The sequence below is a fragment of the Pseudomyrmex gracilis genome, unplaced genomic scaffold (assembly GCF_002006095.1).
Source record: "Pseudomyrmex gracilis isolate BER0280 unplaced genomic scaffold, ASM200609v1 scaffold_101, whole genome shotgun sequence".
Lineage (NCBI taxonomy): Eukaryota > Metazoa > Arthropoda > Insecta > Hymenoptera > Formicidae > Pseudomyrmex > Pseudomyrmex gracilis.
In genome coordinates, this window is record NW_018020685.1 from 444,180 (window position 1) to 463,833 (window position 19,654).

Sequence of the window (19,654 nt, forward strand, 5' to 3'; positions counted from 1 at the left end):
TACCTTGAAGTGTAAACTTGTTTAATAAACCATATCTTTCATTTTCGATTTTTAATTCACGTAGTCCGGGAACTTTCCGGACAAACTGTGTAATATTGTGCGATTAAATTAATTGTATAATTAAAAAATAATCGTATTTCAGGCGACTGAACCTACACAAAAACCACCAAATGTGTCCAAATGTGTATTTACCGAAGGCGGTGTAAAATGTGGCGAAAGAACTCTTCCGTCAGCTAAACATTGTCGTAAACATATTTTAAAGGTACGTATCAGCCCTCTCTATGCGGAGAGGTAATAAATATCTAAATCAAAATCGATATAAAAATCTACTCGATGAAAATGTACATCCTCGGATCAGATTATATATATATTTACCAATAATTAAAGCTAATGGATTTTTGATATAAGTTATAAGAAAACTATTTGCTAGTTTCTTTCAATATTTTTAACATAGCTGCAGTGAGAAAACAAATGTTTACTCTTGATTTTCTACTTGTACTTAATCACAGGATCAACATCAAGTTCTATTCAAAGCGTGTGGAGCGATACGGGCGGACATAGAGTGTCATGAACCTGTGCCCGTGATCTTTGATACTAACTGCGTGTTTCACATGAATCTGCCACCGCCGTGTAAATTGGAATCTATGAAGGTATTGCCAAAGCGTATTTTCTTCGATAACTCTGAAATAGATTACATTCTTGAGTGTCGTTTAATTTATAATCGTTTGTACAGTTTGAGGAAGAAAAGCTTACGCAAGAGACGTCAACGGTTGATCAGTCGTTGGAAATCGATGTTGTGGGTGAGCCGCAGGAAATTGATCCCGACGACGATATGGCGGGATTAATGAGAGAGATGAATGACTCTGCTCAGAAGCCGACATTTGCAAACGAGAGCGTGAACAGCGAAACCAGCACGGACACAGCGTTCAGTTTGTCAGCGCAGATGAGCGATCGGGACGATTTCGCCACTGTATGACAAAATGTTCTTCAGTGATTCGGTGATTAAGGTAGTATCTTTGTTGTTATATTGATTCATTGTTTGATTAATTAAAGAATCAGTGTTCGGTTCCGTGGTGATATGGAAATTTTCTTAAATATTCAGAGTGTGATCACACAATACCGGTGTAACTAATTAAGTAGAACTTATTTTCATATGTAACATAAGTTTCTTGAATCAACGAACTGTTAATACGAATTGAAATTTTGAAATCAGATCTTGTTTTTACATGATAACATATACATTCTGAACATGTTGTAATATCATTTTTTATCAAGGTCAATGATAAGATAAGATAAACAAAAACACGAATGACTTATAATTTTATTACATTATTTATTTAAAATAAAAACCACGAGCAGAAAGTTTTTCAATCTTTTATTAGTGAATTCTCTTGTTTCTTAGCTTTGCGCTATGCGAGATGATTGACATCGGTTTTATCTTCGCTTATTAAGTATTCAGATGTAAAAAAATAATAAAAAAAAATAAAAAAATAAAAAAACAATTATTAAGTAGAACGCGAACTCGTCGAACAAGACAAGCTAAATGACATTTCGGGTATTTAAATATTTAAGGCAATAGTTTATAGTACCTGATTACCTTAGATATTATTCTCAAATATTCAGTAAAACAAAACTACCTTTGTATATTTGTGTATTTAAAAATAAATATTAAGTAGCATAATATTCTTAACGTCTTCGCAGAAACAAAACTTCAATTAACTCATACTTAGCGTTTACAAAAAAATTGTATATATAATTCTTTGCGATTTACGCACACAGAACGTTTCATAATTTTGATATTACATCAATACTGTATATTTTTGAATGCTCCAATATTATTTTACTGACCACAAAGAGTGGTGTAACATAAGAAAATCATTTTTTTTCTCTCTCTTGCTCTTCAGTACAAGAATATAATAAAATCGCAAAATTATTATTATTACATTATTGTTATTTGTGTTATTTATTATTAATATTATCATAAGTGTATAATATTTGGCGAAAATAAGAATTCGTGTTATATAAGAAATATACACTTCCGATATTGTCATGTATAATATTCCTTACGTAATATTGACTCATCGAGTGCAAGTTTTTTGAGACTATGTACTTGTTTTTTTTTTTTTTTTTTTTTTTTTTTTTACGGAAAAATAATAAGACGATATTACAGAGACATTAGCTCACATGGGTGCACTATAATAATCTTCTTAAATTGCAAGAACGTAACGACAACAGTTCAGTTTTTCGCGACAGTACTATATCTATAGGCTAATTTCTATAAATCTTNTTTTTTTTTTTTTTTTTTTTTTTTTTTTTTTTTTTTTTTAAATATAATAAGACTGTGTTACAAAAACATTAACTCACATGGTATCACTATAATAATCTTCTTAAATTGCAAGAACGTAACGACAACAGTTCAGTTTTTCGCGACAGTACTATATCTATAGGCTAATTTCTATAAATCTTCAGTTAAGCCTCAACTGGTAATTGATTGGTGTGTGTGTGTGTGTGTGTATGCGCGCGCACATTGTAAGAAACGATCAGTTGTATAAAATTATCACAATTTTACTACAAACTTACAAATTACTGAAGCAAATCCATTATCTCCACCAGACAATTGATTAGATAATCAAAGTAAATGTGTTTTGTTGCCATAATTTAGTGTAGAATTTACGCAAAGTGAAGCTTTCATTTCAGTAACGTAACATAATACTGCATACTCATCATATCAATATTGTACATCTGTAACAGATGTACTGAGGATGATGATGTGAAGCGTGATAACAAACTATATTAGAAAATTTGATATTCGTTGCTATTACATGCACAATCATCTACTGTCTACGTTCTCTCTGTGATTAATTTATAGATTAGATTAGTTAGGTAAATCTGTCATACAATTCTGAAATTCCATCTTACTATAACGCAAGATTCATAACGCGCGTTGATCTTGAAAATGTGAAAAACATATAAGGGGGGAAATATCTTCAGTGCGAGTAGTTAAAGAAACAACACAAGTTTGTAAGTTCGTTTGTTGGATAATTCGACTATTGGTGTGTTCTTATTGGTATTGTACACCTATAAAAATTTGTTTATCTCAGGAAGCAATTTTCACTTAGCGATTTCAGATTAGATATCTAACACTTTGTTCGAATTAATGATCTAATTCGCGTAAATCTTCCCATTACGTTCTTCTCTCTCTAAATACACGAAACAAAAATTAATAAGTTTTGATGAATATTGAACGTTGAATCAAAGAAAAGAAAATTACATATAAATAACTCAAACGTAATAGGAAGAACTGTATTTTTAAAGATTTTTATAAAAGAGCCAATATATTTACAACATAAATCCTTAATTAATTTTAAATTACTTATAAAACTAGTCGTCAAAAATATGCTTAAGATCGTGTTCGTAGGCTGCGATAAGTAACATAATTCCGAGGCCCGCCGACAACCCCAAAGCTTGCCAAGTAAACTGCCACCGTGAGCCGCCTTCTGCGGAATGACTTGACGATAATTCTGGTATCTGAAGATAAATAAAAATGAAAATAATAAATTTGTGCTTTACAGAAATATACGAGAAAACTTCAAAGACTAACCATGTCCACTAATGCTATGTATATAAATATTCCAGCAGCAGACGCAAATACCCAACTAGTGGCAGCGGGAGCGCTACCCAATAACACTCCAACTATCATACCCACCAGACAGAGCACAGAAGACAATAAGTTGTAACAAACTGCTTGTTTAGTGCTCATACCCGCTTTTAGCAGCACCGCGAAGTCACCTGTGTACAAAAAATATTTTAACGTGAAAAAAGATTTCTTTTACAAATTCAGAAATATATCGTCTACGGAAATATATTTTACCGAGTTCGTGAGGCAACTCGTGACAAAGAACGGCGATGGCGGTGGAAAATCCACCCGCAATATTTGCCGAAAAAGCTGCACCAATCGCCATGCCGTCTGTGAAATTGTGCAAACCGTCTCCCATTACAACCATCCAAGCTACGCTAGACATGGATTCGGGAGCCGAGTGCATGTGACCTGAAATCAAAGTATTGAACAATTTTCTTCAGTTTAGAAAAAGAATAGTCAGGTAATTATGACTTGCGTGTGCGCACTTGAATATCTGACTTAAGATATGTACCATGAGAATGACTGTGGCCGTGATGTTTAGTCTCGTGTTCGCGAATAATGACGGTGTAGCTCTCAGATTCATTTAGCGACATGTCGGCACCATCGGCGTTTTTCTTTGCGTTGTTCGAGTCGTCTAGTCTCCACTCATCCTTTGACTTTTTCTCCATATCGCTGTTTACGATCTTTGTGACGGAGTTACAGTTGGAAGTCAGCGGCTTCTCTTCCTCGATGATGGGCGGTTTCTCGTGATTAATTTGACGCTCATGATGATTATCTACATATATTTCTGTATTGATTATTTTCACTTTTTTATTATGTTAATAAAAGAAATATTGAGAGACGTATAGTAACTATCTTATATCCGAATTGATACAATCTAAACTATTGCATATACATACATTGACGTGTTGTCTTGACACGAAACTATCTACTACCTTGAGTCTCATTCGCAATCTCTCCGTAACAATACGGATACGACGAGTATTTGTGTTTGCACAGCTTTTCCCCAACAACGTTGCTGTTCGGCCCGTCGCTCTCCCTCATCACTCTTATACGTGTGGGTAACTATGATTTTACTCAATTTCAATGAGTATTGAAGCAGTTAATACAAAAAGGGGATAAGGAGGGTTTTTACCTTATTCCGATGTTTTCGATGTTTTCGCCACTCGGCTGCCACGTTCAGCGCTTTCTCGGTAAAAAAGAACAGCACGAGACTTATCATGGCCACTAGCCCTTTCCACATGTTCAAAGTATGCTGATCTATATAATCAGTACTACTTTCATGACTATGATGATCGTGTTCGTGAGGTTCGTTGTGCTCGTGATGATGAGGAGGCATCATCGCCTGCAGATAAGATAAAATTGACGCGTTATTAAAGTGGTATTTCTTATTTGAGTTACGTAAAATATCGAGTAAAAATGAGAAACAACTTGCATGTGGCAATAGATGGATAAGAGCATCACCGGTTAAAGTACCTACAGCCAGCGCAACTAGAAACTGCAGCACATGGTTGTAGTAACTCTTTCCCATGGCTGGTATCACCGCTACACCGAGTAGCCCGCTAAGACTAATTATGAAAATACTAGCTGTCGAGTACACCCAGACTAGAATAGATGACGATTGATTTGTATCTTGTTGTTCAAAGAACACAGCGTATCTTTAAGAAAGAAACGATCGTTGCATTTGCTTTGTTTTTCGCTCGTGCGTAATAAATACCTTTCACGTTATTGCGCGCCGATTCCTCAGACGTGTAGAACTTGTCGACCGACACAACCGGCTTGTAATTCTCAGGCACTCGTATGCAACCGTTTCTCTCCAAACTGGACTCGGCTGCTAATTGATAAACAAGCGCCGGACAAACACGCTCGAAGAGCCAACTGGGCAGTGTTGTTGCATTGTTACCGGAAGCATAGTGCACGTCCTGTGCAACTGTGCTCAGTAATTCTTGACTATTTAAGCACTGAAATAACAGATCGGCGCAATAGTTTAAATAGAGTGACAATTAGTGTACGAATGTGCGTTTCCCACGCCACGCGTTTCTTACCCTTTCTTTATTAGTTTTACTACTTGCATCGTGTAGGCCTTTACTTGTGAAACTCTTACCGCTACCTGCAAGATTTAGTTTTCTTGATAAATTCATTAATTCTTAACATATTGGAGATAAATTAATTTTAACGCGTACTTCTCTCAGCTCCGCCGTCTTCTAGTTCCGAGGATTCGGTTAGCAATCTCAGCAGACCCAACTTTCGGACAAGTTTTTCGAAACCGTCCATTGTCACGCTCGTTCCGTCACCGTAGGCTTCGAAGATCTTGCTCATAAAGTACTTTTCGTCTACAGCTACGTCTCTTTTTAATCTAGATCTAGTAACGGTACGTAAATCTTCACTAGATTGTACAGACTTGTGATTTGCATCAGACACTTCTGACAGAATAAGTCGCTCCAGCAGCCTCGCGTCTCTCGAATTCACTGACGTGTCCAAATTGTGTGTGTCGCGCACATCTTCACTGTGTTCCATGTTGTCTGCTATCTCTTTCTCGAGATAATCATCGTGCGACGCAGTTCGCATCACATTAGCGATCACCGGCACATTTGTCTTATTATTATTATTATTATTGTTGTTATTATTATTATTATTATTGTTCCTAGTTTTATTATTAAGGTGTCGTGTGCTATGAAATCTTACATTGTCGCGTTTATTGCTAATGAAGTTATTATTCGAGTGTGATCTGTGTTGATCCTTCGAATGTGGATGCGTGTTGAGTGTGGATGGATCCTTCGAGTGTGAGTCCTTGGATCTCATTAACGTCCAAAATGGTTCTCCCTCCGCATTTAATTGATTCGTCAAACTATCCGGAGACGCGTGTAGCGCGTCCGATAGATTCGTGTGTGCCGAGCAGGGGATGTGCGCGGCACATAGGACACAAACCACGCAAACGGTAACAATATGATGGGACATGATGAGCTTCCTGAAAACAAAACACACATTCGTCATCAGAATATACGCCAACATTTTCGAACCGACGGATAAGAAAAAATTTCTCCCGGGAAATTTTTTATATTCGCGCGTAACGAACGTATCAACTTGCTAGTGCGAACTGATCTTGTAGACCTTCCAACGCAACCACGCCAGGAAGTATGTTTATCTGTATATACAAGTTTCGACGATAGTCCCAAGTACAGTCAGATAATAGAGCTCGATCAAATAATACTAATAGTGATAACAGCATTTTAATTTTTTTCGTACCGTTGCACATGTTGAACACAAATATCCGAATTACAAATAACCACACTGGCCGGAGGTTTGTTTGAAAAATAATTACAATATCTACGAAAGTGCAAAATTTAGAAACTAAGAATTAAAGTACATCTGAAAAGATATTTAAAAACCACTGAGAATTGTTATGATTCATATTTATATATCTGATAACACACAATTTCTTTGACAAACAACCGGTTGGTGAGACATTGTCATTTTAATATGTTAACAAAATACTAACCGGCGATACATCACACAACCGATTCGGGACTTATGTGGACTACTTACATGACAATCTTATTCACGAAACGCGACATGTCGCAATTGATACGCGCCTCAGGTCTTGCGAGTCAGGTATGACACCAAGAGGAGTCGTGGCGCACTTAAATGATAACGAGCGTGCTTTTAAATGTTCGAATATTTAGAAAATTGACTCGACCTCTACGCTTCGATGCTCGCGCGTATCGTCTAAAACTAATATTACAAGGCTATATAAAAAAAAGAAAAAAACGCAAATAATACGTACCCTGATCCAAGAAAACGAGAAATGGTAAAAAAAAAGAGTAACAGCTGTTTGCGCTTAAAATGTCACGTGTGTTAACTGCTTGATAATTGCTGAATTACAAGTAAAGTAAGTTATGTTTCATTGAACGTACGTTAGTTGAACACACGTTTGTTTATTTACGCGATTGTTGTAACGAGTTTGATGTAATCTCGGAAACAAACTTATCTTATATTGCCACGAGATCTTATGCAATATATTCGTCTAATCTCAACCAACTTATTCTTCATTCTTTCTCTCTCTCTCTTTCTTTCCCCTTCTCTCTCTTTCACACATCTGGTCTATTAAAAGCATTCTTGTGCATTATAATAGCCGCATAGTTGAACCGTTCAAATATAAAAATGACGATTAAGTCGATTTGCTCACATTTTTTCGTAATTAATCGTTCGATAATACGAGAAACGAGATTAAAATAATTCGCGCGCTTATCAGTGTTATGACACTTGAAATTAGTGCGTTCTCAGTTGTAGAAACTTTAATGTAAAAATTTTGATGCGATGTTCTTTTCGAAAATGTATAAAATATTTATTATTAAATAAAAACTTATTAAATATCTAATTAATCTCCGTGCGCATGTCTCGCAATTTAACGCGGATAAGTCCGCTTATTTGTGTAATAATCTAATAATTGACGTTTTTATCCTGTACGTTTTCCTCTTTAATTAACATGGAATTTTAGCGAAGATTATCAGATTTCGAGCACTCGCTTCTCAATTTTTTTTACTTTTTTTTATTAAAAAATTACAATTTTCCGGATACTTGGAAACTACTTTAAGTAGAAAGAAATGCGCGCGTCACACTCTAATCGGTAGTCAATATCCGATTGAAATTATTGGATATCATACATCGCGATACGATACGGTTGCGATAAGGCGCGATAAAAATAAATTGACACCCGATCCGCCTCGCTTGTTCGCGCGAGCGATTCGTCGTCTGCTCGCTCGTTTAGTGCCCTGTTTTGTCTGCTGCAACAAGGGCCGGTTGATTTTCACCGACTCCGATTTAATTTAATCCCCGGCCGATTAATTCCGTCGGGACTGATCGATCGCATTGATCGTTTCAATAGAAGTGACCAATTACGGTTTGCATTTAATTAAATCGATCGATAATAAAACTGTGCCTCTGCCCGCACAAAATTTTTTTTTTTTTCCCGCCTGCATCGGGACACGCGCATCATCGACCTCCCGCGTGTTTGCGAATCCCATTCAATCGCACGATAGTAAACAAATCAATCGAAGCGCGGGGTCAGTGCGCGAGATCCGAGAGATTTGTCCGGTGTGTACACACACCGCGACACGCAGAGTATCGATCCATACGGAAGCGTTTTTTGCACCGTATTCTTTTTCGCGGGGGAAGAAAAAATTGGCAAAAAAGCTCGGCGCGCGAAGGATAAAGTCGGCAAAAGACTTTGTTTTGTGCATTCTCATGGTCGCGAGAGAGAGACCTTCGCGCGCTCACGAAAGGACGAATATCGGAAACGGGCCAGGCGCCGGCGGCCGAAATAGTCGCAGCGTGCGCGCGCGCGCGCGCGCGTTGATCAGTCGTGTCGTCGTCCGAAGTCGAGAAAACCATATTTTTAGCTGTTAAAAAACCGAAGGCGGGAGAAGAAAAGAAGAGAGGAGAGTGAGAGGTGAGATGAGAAAAATCGATGGATCCAAGCACGCGACGTTCTCTCTTCCTTTTTTTTTTTCGCGCGCACCACGCCGCGATCTATGCGAAATTTAGGTTAGAAAGACGGTTTCGCACGACGAGGTCGCCGGGAATTGGCTCTCCAGCTTGAAACACGGTTGTGTCCCGAGCCGACAGGAAAAACGAGTCGGACAGCAGGTGTAAACGACAATCGAACGTCGAGGACGACACTCGGCGCCTTACGTCCGTCTAAGCTCAAATCCCAAAAACACGTCACACCGTGAAAAATAGAGAGAGAAAGAGAGAGAGACGTACTCTCACCGGTCCTGTGCAGGTAAAGCTCGTGTAGTCCGCACGAGCGACGCGAAGATGTCGTGGGAAGCCGTCGGGCGAACCAGTGCGTGTATCCGTCTCTGCGTACTACCGGTGCGTGCGTCCCCTTTCTTTCCCACACTTCCTTCCCTCTCGTTCTAAACCGACCGCTTCTTCTTCTTCTTCTTCCCACCTTTCCTTGTTGCCGCGACGACAACGAAGTGCGCCGCGCGTCAAGCCGCACAGCTTAAGCAACAAGTACGCAGCACAAAAGGCTCGCGCAACGGCGCAACGTTTGACGAGAGGAGTATCAAATGGCTGCGTAGCTGGACTTGGCGTTGCGCGCGCGCAACGCTAGCCTCTCTCTAGCGCACGCACACGCACGCATTCGGATGGGTAGGTACGGTCGTACGTGGACGATAGAGAGAGAGAGAGAGAGAGAGGAAAAAAGAAGACGTTGCACACGCCAAAAGAGTGCGACCAATGACGTACACACACGCCTTGAAAAATTGATTAAAAAAAAGAACGATGGTAAAAGTGCGCCAGCACTGGTTTATTTTACGCGTAAAATTGCTGAGTTTATGTAAACAGAGAAAGAAACAAGCGCGAGAACACTAGGAGCAACGGAGATAATATAGGTTAGAAATACAGAAATGTCAGTACATATGGGGAGATATCGGTGCAATTGCGTCATAGCTGGAAATTATCATGCAGCTGGCTCAAGACACGTAAACCGGAAGAAAACGACGTATATAAATTAGGATTATCTGTCAAATTGACAGCTGACAGTTTGAAGCGGAGCGAGATAGCTGAATTGCTACTGTCTCGCTATATCAAACAAATAGATGTCCTAGATCTGTCAAGTTACGCTACTTCGTAGGTTTTTTTATATTTATAAATTGTACAAATATATTTCCAATTGTTACAAAGATGATAAAAAATGTAACAAAAATTAAAAAAAACACAAATAAAATTTAAATTATAAAAAATATATAAAATAGCAATTTTTCTCCACAATTCAAGTTCACGTTTGTGTGTTTAATTTTTATTTGCAATAAAAAGCCGATACTTCGTAATTTTTCAACGATATCGTTATCGTATGTAACTGTTTCACAATTGTCTGGAAAGTCTGACACATGCAATTTAAGTAAAAAAAAAAAACATTCTTATCAAATTTTGTTTGCGAAGTTGCTGCAACGATTCGCGTAGTGACGATTTGCCCGGGCAAATTTGTATCTGTCAGATATAAAACTCGTTTGCAAAATTTGCAGGTTGTGTCTTTTGATTAAAAAACAATTTAGGTTCTTTCAACGAAGGAATTATGCAAGTATTCCGGGACGAATGTCAAACTGTCGATGAGAAAAAAAATGATCTGTCATTCGCACGCATTCTCCATAATTTTCTGTCGCGCTTCGAATCTTTGAAGGTTACTTACTTTCTGGCCAAAAACATTTAAAACTTTTATTGCAATTGTTATTATTAAAAAAAATTACGTAATAAAAATTGAAATATTTCAAACATTTTTAGAATAAATTCCAGTTTGACGTGAAAGAAGTTGAAAATTCCTACGCGAACGACTGCGTTGATTTGCAAAGTAAGTCGCGCGATTGTTTAAAATAATTAAGAGAGGATTCTATATTGAAACTTACAGTTCAAAAATCAAGTAGTTAAATTTTTGATTCACGATTGTAAATATTACAATAAAAAAAGAAATTGATCTTTTTCTCAGTAACGGGAATACAAAATTGCATAATTTTTGCGACATAAACACACACACACACAGCAAACTAGATAGAAAATTCGATTATATTTACTTGAATTTTTTTAGTGTAACAATTTTGTACATGTAAAAAATTTTATTACATACGAATACGATCCGTTTTTGCTCGGTGTTCGGCTTGTCGGTTTGGTTTTTGCTCATGGCGTTTTTACGCGGGCAATCGATTGCACGGTCGCAACTATTGAAATAGCGAAGCGAAAAAAAGAACGCGCGTCGTGTGTGAGCACGATTGTTAAGAGAGACATGCCTCACGTACTCGTAGCCGATTCGCTCGCGGTAGAGCTGCAAGGTAATACTCTTGGATAGACTCGCGAATACCCAAATTGTCGCGATGTTTCAGCGAAAATCGTGCGAGTCTAACCTTACACTTTCGTAAACAAAACTGCGTCTGTAATCCCGCGTGACGCAACTTTGAAGCGCGTTCGAAAAAACGAACTGTTTTTAGCAAATTATCAATTTTTTCCTCCAACGAATGATTATCACATGTTAATTTTTTTCGACATGATTTACGTTATGTCAGGATTATGTAACACATTGTGTAGAGACAATTGCTGTTCCGTTTCTACAATGAGTTTTTATTTACTGCCACAGCTGACGAACCATGGCCACAGCCGATCATTCTGTACCAACCGTACGAGGTGGAGCAGATTCTGCTTCCCGACAATGCCAATTGCCTAGCCGTGCAGGCCTACCTTAAAATGTGTCAGCTGGATTTTCAAATAGAACCGAGAAAAAATGCTGAGTTCATGTCACCGTCAGGTCGGGTGCCGTTTATCAAATGCGGCTCCAAATTGATATCAGAGTTCGACAGTATAGTGGCACATTTGGCAAGCAGAGGAACTAGTCTGTCCAAAGATTTAGACTCGGAGGCTAAAGTTGACATGAGAGCTTATCTGTCCCTTGTGAATAATGTTTTCTTGAACGCCGAGCTTTACATTTGTTGGGCGGAACCAACAATTTTAAATGCAATCACAAAGCCCAGACATGGGAGTGTGTATCCTTGGCCTCTTAATCACTATCTAAATTGGCAAAAGAGACGAGAAGTCATCAAAAAGCTCAATGTGCTCGGCTGGTATAACAAAAGCTTAGAGGAAGTCTTTGAAGATGTAAAGAACTGTTGCATAGCACTGTCGGACAGGCTAGGAGATGAGGAATTCTTCTTTGGGAAAGGGTAAGTAGCTTTTTCTTTTGTATTACTGTTTGCTCTTTGTTTCACCTGCCTAATTATTTTCAATTACAATTATGTTTTCAAAGACCCACTGAAGTCGACGCTCTAGTGTACGGCCACATTCACGCTCTCACATCACCACCATCCTTTACCTCAAACCACCAAACTAAGAACTTGCTACTGCAACCCAATTATCAAGGGATTATTAACACAATCCGTCAATTTCCCAAACTTATTAAACACATGTCTAAAATCAAGCAACAATACTTCAGTTCTGAGACAGAAAATCAAATTGCGGAAGATTTTGAAATAATTGATTACGAATCACCATCAAAGGATACTCTATGGGATGGCTTTCAATCACAGCCCGAGTCGCTTCCTTCCCTCTCCGAACAATCCTCTTCATTGTCGATGAACTGACATTGACACGAACACATACACACACGCGCGCACACAAACACTTAGCATAAATAAATATTTTATAATTTTTTTAAGTTCGTTTACAAATATAACAGCTGTGACATATATCAAGATTTTCATCCGTGATTTTGTATCTTAGCAAACCCAACGAATTGGACGCCTTGGTCTTTGGTCATATATTCGCGATAATCACAACGCCATTACCTAACAACAAGCTGGCTATGATTGTCCAGAGCTACCCAAAGCTCGTAAATCTCTGTAAACGCATCGAGATTAGGTATTTTCAGCGTACAGAGGATTAGATAGAACTTTACTCGAACTTCAGATACATCGAGCTGCGATACACCGATTACGTTCATCGTAAATTGAAGTTCCTGTGTTTTGCGACTGATGCGAATAAGAACGATCATATACAGGAAAATCTCTGTAACATTCAGTGAATTTCCTTCATAGATTTCTATCGACACAGAGTTCGATAATAACTTTGACAGAGTTTCACAACTGTCGTTTCACATCAGTTGTCATGCCGCGGGATTGGTGTATCTGAAGTGCGAGTAATTGTTCAAGCATGACATGTAGTACAACATTTAAATAACATTAGCACGTTGTTAAAAATTCTGAACATAAGATATATATTAAAGTTGATCATTCCATAAATATTTATAGACAGTATCTTTTTTAAATGCGTAATGTTGCACGTAACATTTTTTCAGCCTTTTTTCTCCTCAAGCTATAGACAGTCAGACTAATGAAACGCTGGAGTTCAAGAATTCTACCAATGATCCAACCTGTATCAAGGGTATTGAATTAAAAGAAAATGGCATTTTTTCCCTAAAATAAAAATTTAAACGTCAGTGTGTTAGGTGGTAAAATATTCAAATAAAGACCGAGAGAGGCGCAGAGGGAGTGTTAATTGGGTAAAAAATTTTCGAATGCGCAAAGTGTACCGTTGATTAAAAACGTCGTATCAATCTTCGCGATATTTATACAATGTTTTTATATATAATTATTGAAATATTTTTATAATAATTTTATATATATATGTGTATCGTTAAGCGCGTTGTCACTGTGTAGCGAAGTAGAGAGAGGGAGAGAGAGAGCAGAGAAGAAACGTTATTCTAGTCAAAATACCATTCTCCGTTTTTTACATTTAATAATGCATGCAAAACATTCTCGGGAAAGGTAAAACAATTCACTATGTATGTAATATCGTGGGTAATGGTTGTATGTAAGATCTTTTGAATATAGTTTTTCTTTATATACAATATGTGTGTATAAAACTTGTATTTCTTGTCTCCAGCGTTTCAGTTCGTACCTTCGGAACGTAATTCAGACGACTCGTCTGTTTTCGTGTTGTATCTCTATCGCATTTTTCACGTACATCTTTCAGTTAGTTTCCTCACTAAACACACATTCTAACTTATTGTTAACCAAAATCGTATCCATACTTGATGCAAAACAAAAAAAAAACAAAGACATTCAGGATATAAATCAGTTAGTACGCGATCCAAGTGATTTTTCACGAATAACAATCTGTTTTATTGTTATAATGTGTTTGTTGTGCATAATGTTTGAGAGTATAATCTTAAAGTATAATAAACACTACAGGATGTAAGATTTTTTTTCGACACTCCTTCTGATACATTATGCAGCTAACTTTTTTTTTTTTAATATCTCGATTTCGATTCTATACTCCTTACGCTATCAATTGTACACAGATTTATAATATAAGCACATATATAATCGTATTTTAATTTATATAATTATATGTGAGACACGCATATAATTATATATATATTTATATATTTATATAATTATTAACAGGATAATCATATAACATTCTTTTATTATCTTTTTTTTTGAAGATCGCAAAAATTAATGGAGTTTTTTTCTCAAGATCGCAAAGATAATAAATAATAATCACAATTGACACACTCGGGTTAGAACGAATCATGATAACAGATATAATATAGAAAAAAAAAACTTTCAAAATAAAAATACATACATATAGTTTTAATAAAGATAAATAAAAAATCTGAGATCATATTGGCGACAAAAAGAAAATGCTAAAAGTTTATATAAATTTCGCTTGTGTGGCCATCGAGTGCTGTAATTATTAAAAGAAGCTACGAGAGTCTACTATACATATAGAAGTCATATAATCAAGTTACGGGGGAGACTTAGTATTTATTTGGAAGTATATTATAAATGGAAACTATACGCACACATGCGTCCTTGCATACACATACGCACGCGCACACACAAACACGCACTTTCTTGCTTTTCTTTTTTCTCGCTCTTTCTCGCACGTGTCGTTATGCGAGATTTGATTTTTTTCTTTTTAAATTTTTGAGCCCTAAACGAATAAATTAACAAAATCGCACATATGCAACATTTTCCACTTTTACAAATATTGTTTCCCGAACAATATATACGTGAGAACAATAATTTTACAAGAATCTAGAATTATTTAACTTCATCTTTTTTATACATACCAACAGGCGTATCTATTTTGTGGAACATGGTAAAGTGATAATATAATATTGTAGCGGCTTAATTCTATATGCGCATCATGAAATAACTATTTTATATTTATTCTATTTATATCTCGAAGACGTACTTTGTATCTTCTTTTGTTTTTTTCTTTTTTTTTTTTAATTTTTTTGTTTTTTATTAGCTAAGTGATACTTTCTAAACAACATCGTGGAATTTTTTGTGTGCATGATAAATTTAAATTAATCCGGCGGTAGAAAGCTGAACAGTCGGAATTGTTCTCTTATGTGTGGCCTCACGTCACCTCCCTAAAATTGTTAAAAAAGATTAAGTGCAAGGTATTGTCAGTTACCTCTTCTTGTATTCTTCGAAAAGTAAATCCAACACGACTGAAGAAGATGACAAGAAACACGCACCCAGTTTACTAAGTTTTCCAAAAACGGCAATAACTTCATCAGCTCGTTATCCGAACGATCGGCAAACCAACTCTCTATAGGTATCCCATTTTCCAACTGTAACATAACATAAGACATGTGTAAAACTTCTATTATAGACCGCGTTCAAGAGACTTGACGCGCGACGAAATTATTTACCTGATATCCAAACGCTTGCGGACTGTTGTCGATGATTACGGTTTTGGATAGATCTCTGCCTAAAATGGACAAATCCTTGATGTAATTCCCGTTAACGCAAACACAATGTTCTCTGAAGAGACGGTATTTGATCAGTTTCCGCGTCGGATCCAGCAAATTCATCAGCTTGTTGGCGTACACCCGTTTGCTCGCCGTAAACAGAATCACCTCGTAAAGCGACGAGACGTGTTCGAGAAATTCACGGAAGTACGGTCGCGTTCGCACGAATACCGTGTACGTTACGTCTTGAAAAACCACCGGGAAGCGAAACGCCGCGTCGGACAATTCTTGCAGACTACAATGGACCAGTGTTTCGTCCTACAAAAGAAATGTGCGAAAAAGGTAAAAATGGTGATTGATTCTTTAGTGTCTTTTGAATTCAAAAACTGCACAAAATAGCTTTATATATATACTTACAATATAAATTTTTCTCAATTATCTCATTTTGAGAAAGAAATGTATATTCACATAGATTACGTAAACGCGCATCTATTCCTTTTTTTTTCTCAAACAAAAGGTATGTATATATATATATAATACTATATGTATTGTATATTGATGAGGTATACCAGATCTAGGACCAGACTAAATTCGGGACTGCTTCGTGTTTTGAGCGGCAAAGCTGGACATCTGGCTCTCATAGCGGGCGTGAGCGGCGGCAGGTGCTTAATGAAGACGTAAGGATCGAACGGCTCCCAGTCCTCCTGAACTTGAGTAACCATATTTGCTACATCACAAGATTCTACTATCTCCTCACTACCCACCTCCATATATTCGATCTCGTGATAACGACTGTCGACGTCCTCGGAATCATATTTGTCACTAAGATTGCCATTCGTATCGGATGATGGATGATGAGGATTTATACTGTACATACTTGCTGGTATACTGTACTTCGTACTGGAATATCCAGCAGTAGTTTCATACTTTGTCGCCGGGTCTGTTTCATATTGGCTTTTTGAGAGGTCACCGCGGTTTTCATTGTTATCGCTAAGTGAGTACTTGCCACAGTTGGAAAAATACTTGTCGCACGATTCGTACGCGGTGCGACTGTTGTACAACGACGTCGAGTGCATCAAACTGTAATATTCCGTTTCGGCGTGCGGATACAAGGAAGAGTAATGTAGCGACGACGGTAATGTAATATCTATTCAGAATAAAAGATAATAAAAATGTATGAGTGTTTTTAATTTATTTAGCATTTTATTTCAGTTGAACGCATGTTATCGGGAATTTACCGTTGTTTTTGGTCCCGTCATCGTCTAGCAAACACGTGAGATCCGAATGTGATCCTAGAGACACCGGGGGCATTAGACAGGTCAACGAGGATACGCTAGGTATGGAAGATTTCAAATCATGTACCGGCGGTATCATTGAACTGCGTGAATCCGCATTTGTTACCGACGAACACAGAGGCAAGGCGGATCCACCATTCCAATTTTCTTTAGATTCTTCGGAGATTTTGGAAGATGCGGTTTTCGCGGACTACAAAACGCTGTTATTAGTTTTGGGTTCTACACACAAAAGTGAATATACAAGTTTGTCATATGTGAAAGTCGCTTACGATAACTGCATCTATTGGTTGCGAAGCACGATGCAGAGGAGTTGAAGTGAAAATTGACCGTTTTATGCATTTTCTTCTACGAGGTCCTCTTTCTCGTCTGATAGGTGTGGATTTGGCAAAATGTAGGACATTTTCTTTACAGGCCTACAAAGATATTTTTCTGTTTCGTATCTTCTCTGTGTTGTGTAATTTTTGTTTTGGTTTTGTTTTGTTTTGTTTTTTTTTTTAACTTTTAATCAGCAACCGCAGCTTATTTATTAAGTATTTGTTTTAAAAAATGAAGCATAAACGACCTACGAAGATCATTCGTAATAAGCATGCAATTAGTACACTTCTGTTTAACACATGAAGTGTAGAATAAACTGACTGTATCGGACACATATTCAAAGTACAATCTTAATTTTCTTTACATCGAGTTTATAAAACTTACCTCTTTTAAAAAACTGGATAATCTGCGTCGCCATTGAGTCAATCTGCTGCATCTATTTGACGCAATTGCTCGACTGCTGTTACCAATATAGGGCACCTTCCGAGCGGTGCCAACTTGTGTTCGATGACTAGCTGCTTTTGATGTAGACGTAATGCTTAGACGTCCACGTAATCTTCTACTAATTCGCTCGCTTCTTAGCCACATTTCAACAAAGTTACTAAGTATCCTAGAAAAATATGTAACATGTAATTAAATGATAAAACGCTTCCCACAAGGCTTATACAAATAATGTGCAACAAATACAAGTTCAAAATTAATAAGATTTTGCTCTTGTTTCTAACAACAAGATACTCCTCCAATATTTGTTTGCAGAAATATTTCATTGCGTTTGGGTATACGACACAAACATAAAATGTGATTATTTAAAACAATGTACACACATGCACGTATAAAAAAAAAATGATTACATTAAATTGCAATAAATCTCGGAGGCCGTTTAACGCCGCAAAAATGTCACGGCGTGACACAGACAAGAAGTAAAAGAAAAATGCGTAAAATAAATTGCAATTTCTGCAATTTTGTTCGCGAAATTTTTTCACGATGGAAAATCCGTGGAAACGTCGCGCTATTGACGTCCCGCGCCGACCAGAAGATTGCGCGGGAAAGAAGTTCGATCGTTTCGTAAAAAGGGGCGTTCCACAGGCGCGCTTGTGTGTGCGTGTACGCAGGTGTCACATACAACGGTGTGTATACGTGCAGTCGAACACACAAGCGCGCTTAACACACACACACACACGATGAAGACTATATCGATTTATATGCGGCGCAATGTGCCTATGTATGATCGTTCCGACAATTTCGCCGGGCGATTCCTTGGTTAATCACCAAGTCGACGCGGCGATGCCGGGTTCGAATTTCAAAGAGTCTTTACCTTTCCACGATCGAATGCGAGTTAGAAAGTGCGACGCAACGAAGTCTCGACGACCCCCCTCGGGAAGAGAGAGAGAAAGAGAGAGAGAGAGAGAAAGAGAGAGAGTAGGCGTTTAGATAGTACGGCGCTGAAAATCCGCGCGAAAATCGGCCGCCGGTCGCGGTACCGCGACCCGGCCCGTCGATGTTAGCGGCACACGCTGCTGCTTACCATGTTCCGCGAGTTCAGCGGCGGCCGACGCGCTCGCACGCCGGCACGAACGGACGCACGCGGCACGTCTCACACGCGTTTCATTCAAATCTCGGTGGCTCGCGTTCGCTTATCATAGCTACGAACTACAACAAACATGGCGATAGCGTCACCGCGAACGGCACCCGCGGTCTCAAGCGCGCCACCGCAATTCCGCGCGACGACTCGTTACAATCGCCGCCGATTACGCGCCGTTTTTTCCCGTTCGAACGACGCGCGAGATAAATTGAAAGATTTTCGTCCCGAAGCGATGATTAGAAGTTGTTCGATTCATGTTCGATTGTTGCTTTGAACCCGAACTTCCGGTTACGGCGGGGGAAGGAAAAAACGCGCGTCTTCCGACTTAGGGCTCGTGTCCACAACGCCTCGGAGATTGGTTCGAGGAAAAGTTACTAGAACTCGAACCAATCGCACCAGTCGACCATCCGAATTGACTAATAAGCGTCCGGTTGTGTTTATTAATTCGAGTTTATAAATATTGTTTTCATATCCGAGAAATTTTTAAGAACAATTTTATGACCATCGCGAAACTGCTTGTTGCGCGCAGGTCGTGTATACAATTTTTCTAAAGCGTCGATTGGTCATGA

The 19,654-nt window shown here is 38.0% G+C and overlaps 4 protein-coding genes across 21 annotated transcripts in view; 2 read left to right on the top strand and 2 right to left on the bottom strand.

Annotated features, from left to right (window-relative positions):
* Window positions 1-1,683, top strand: part of LOC109855872 (KAT8 regulatory NSL complex subunit 2) — a 4,961-nt gene extending 3,278 nt beyond the window's left edge. For 4 of the 5 annotated variants that reach the window (XM_020430553.1, XM_020430555.1, XM_020430554.1 and 1 more), the window contains exons 7-9: window positions 143-262; window positions 510-650; window positions 734-1,683. In XM_020430553.1, coding sequence (XP_020286142.1) covers window positions 143-262; window positions 510-650; window positions 734-976 — 504 coding nt within the window. In that variant the 3' untranslated portion in view covers window positions 977-1,683. The remainder of the gene's footprint in view (window positions 1-142; window positions 263-509; window positions 651-733) is intronic. The other variant, XM_020430552.1, reaches the window with a different exon arrangement.
* A 617-nt stretch (window positions 1,684-2,300) lies between these two features.
* LOC109855866 (zinc transporter foi-like) lies at window positions 2,301-10,321 on the bottom strand. 8 transcript variants are annotated; one of them, XM_020430538.1, is made up of 11 exons: window positions 9,404-10,321; window positions 7,425-7,513; window positions 5,824-6,608; window positions 5,686-5,750; window positions 5,358-5,601; window positions 4,776-5,245; window positions 4,576-4,705; window positions 4,152-4,427; window positions 3,872-4,048; window positions 3,602-3,789; window positions 2,301-3,528 (listed from the first exon to the last, which is right to left on the bottom strand). In XM_020430538.1, exons 3-11 carry the CDS (start codon window positions 6,596-6,598, stop codon window positions 3,382-3,384), a joined length of 2,472 nt encoding a protein of 823 aa, XP_020286127.1. In that variant the 5' UTR covers window positions 6,599-6,608; window positions 7,425-7,513; window positions 9,404-10,321; the 3' UTR covers window positions 2,301-3,381. The 8 variants fall into 8 exon arrangements, with proteins under 8 accessions (XP_020286127.1, XP_020286126.1, XP_020286125.1 ...); XM_020430537.1 differs by lacking the exon at window positions 7,425-7,513 and having other exon boundaries at window positions 9,410-10,321; XM_020430536.1 differs by lacking the exon at window positions 7,425-7,513.
* A 117-nt stretch (window positions 10,322-10,438) lies between these two features.
* On the top strand, window positions 10,439-14,562 carry LOC109855867 (metaxin-2). Of its 4 annotated transcripts, XM_020430542.1 has the most exons (5): window positions 10,454-10,826; window positions 10,928-10,994; window positions 11,772-12,351; window positions 12,908-13,045; window positions 13,482-14,562. In XM_020430542.1, the coding sequence occupies exons 1-5, from the start codon at window positions 10,722-10,724 to the stop codon at window positions 13,606-13,608; spliced, it is 1,017 nt and encodes a 338-aa protein (XP_020286131.1). In that variant the 5' UTR covers window positions 10,454-10,721; the 3' UTR covers window positions 13,609-14,562. The 4 variants fall into 4 exon arrangements, with proteins under 4 accessions (XP_020286130.1, XP_020286131.1, XP_020286133.1 ...); XM_020430541.1 differs by lacking the exons at window positions 12,908-13,045; window positions 13,482-14,562 and adding an exon at window positions 12,435-12,901 and having other exon boundaries at window positions 10,439-10,826; XM_020430543.1 differs by lacking the exons at window positions 10,454-10,826; window positions 10,928-10,994 and adding an exon at window positions 11,339-11,469.
* An 864-nt stretch (window positions 14,563-15,426) lies between these two features.
* On the bottom strand, window positions 15,427-19,072 carry LOC109855913 (CTD small phosphatase-like protein 2). Of its 4 annotated transcripts, XM_020430622.1 has the most exons (9): window positions 18,355-18,542; window positions 17,888-18,113; window positions 17,458-17,601; window positions 17,132-17,378; window positions 16,658-17,040; window positions 16,463-16,597; window positions 15,855-16,211; window positions 15,678-15,773; window positions 15,427-15,569 (listed from the first exon to the last, which is right to left on the bottom strand). In XM_020430622.1, coding segments are annotated over exons 1-9 (1,656 nt in total). In that variant the 5' UTR covers window positions 18,357-18,542; the 3' UTR covers window positions 15,427-15,503. The 4 variants fall into 4 exon arrangements, with proteins under 4 accessions (XP_020286211.1, XP_020286210.1, XP_020286209.1 ...); XM_020430621.1 differs by lacking the exon at window positions 18,355-18,542 and adding an exon at window positions 19,029-19,072 and having other exon boundaries at window positions 16,463-17,040; XM_020430620.1 differs by lacking the exon at window positions 18,355-18,542 and adding an exon at window positions 18,819-18,899 and having other exon boundaries at window positions 16,463-17,040.
* Window positions 19,073-19,654: the final 582 nt, after the last annotated feature.

What these genes read in the sequence shown, in the direction of transcription:
- LOC109855913 (XM_020430619.1), bottom strand. An exon ending in AACCAATAGATGCAGTTATC is followed by an intron (nt 17,379 to 17,457) that starts GTAAGCGACTTT and finishes AGCGTTTTGTAG; the next exon opens with TCCGCGAAAACCGCATCTTC. An exon ending in TGACGGGACCAAAAACAACG is followed by an intron (nt 17,041 to 17,131) that starts GTAAATTCCCGA and finishes TATTCTGAATAG; the next exon opens with ATATTACATTACCGTCGTCG.
- LOC109855867 (XM_020430541.1), top strand. Translation starts at nt 10,722, where the DNA reads ATGCAAGTATTCCGGGACGAATGTCAAACTGTCGATGAGAAAAAAAAT. An exon ending in CGACTGCGTTGATTTGCAAA is followed by an intron (nt 10,995 to 11,771) that starts GTAAGTCGCGCG and finishes TTACTGCCACAG; the next exon opens with CTGACGAACCATGGCCACAG. An exon ending in GAATTCTTCTTTGGGAAAGG is followed by an intron (nt 12,352 to 12,434) that starts GTAAGTAGCTTT and finishes ATGTTTTCAAAG; the next exon opens with ACCCACTGAAGTCGACGCTC.
- LOC109855866 (XM_020430533.1), bottom strand. Translation starts at nt 6,652, where the DNA reads ATGTTGGCGTATATTCTGATGACGAATGTGTGTTTTGTTTTCAGGAAG. An exon ending in ATCGAAAACATCGGAATAAG is followed by an intron (nt 4,706 to 4,775) that starts GTAAAAACCCTC and finishes GTAAAATCATAG; the next exon opens with TTACCCACACGTATAAGAGT. An exon ending in CGGCCACAGTCATTCTCATG is followed by an intron (nt 4,049 to 4,151) that starts GTACATATCTTA and finishes CTTTGATTTCAG; the next exon opens with GTCACATGCACTCGGCTCCC.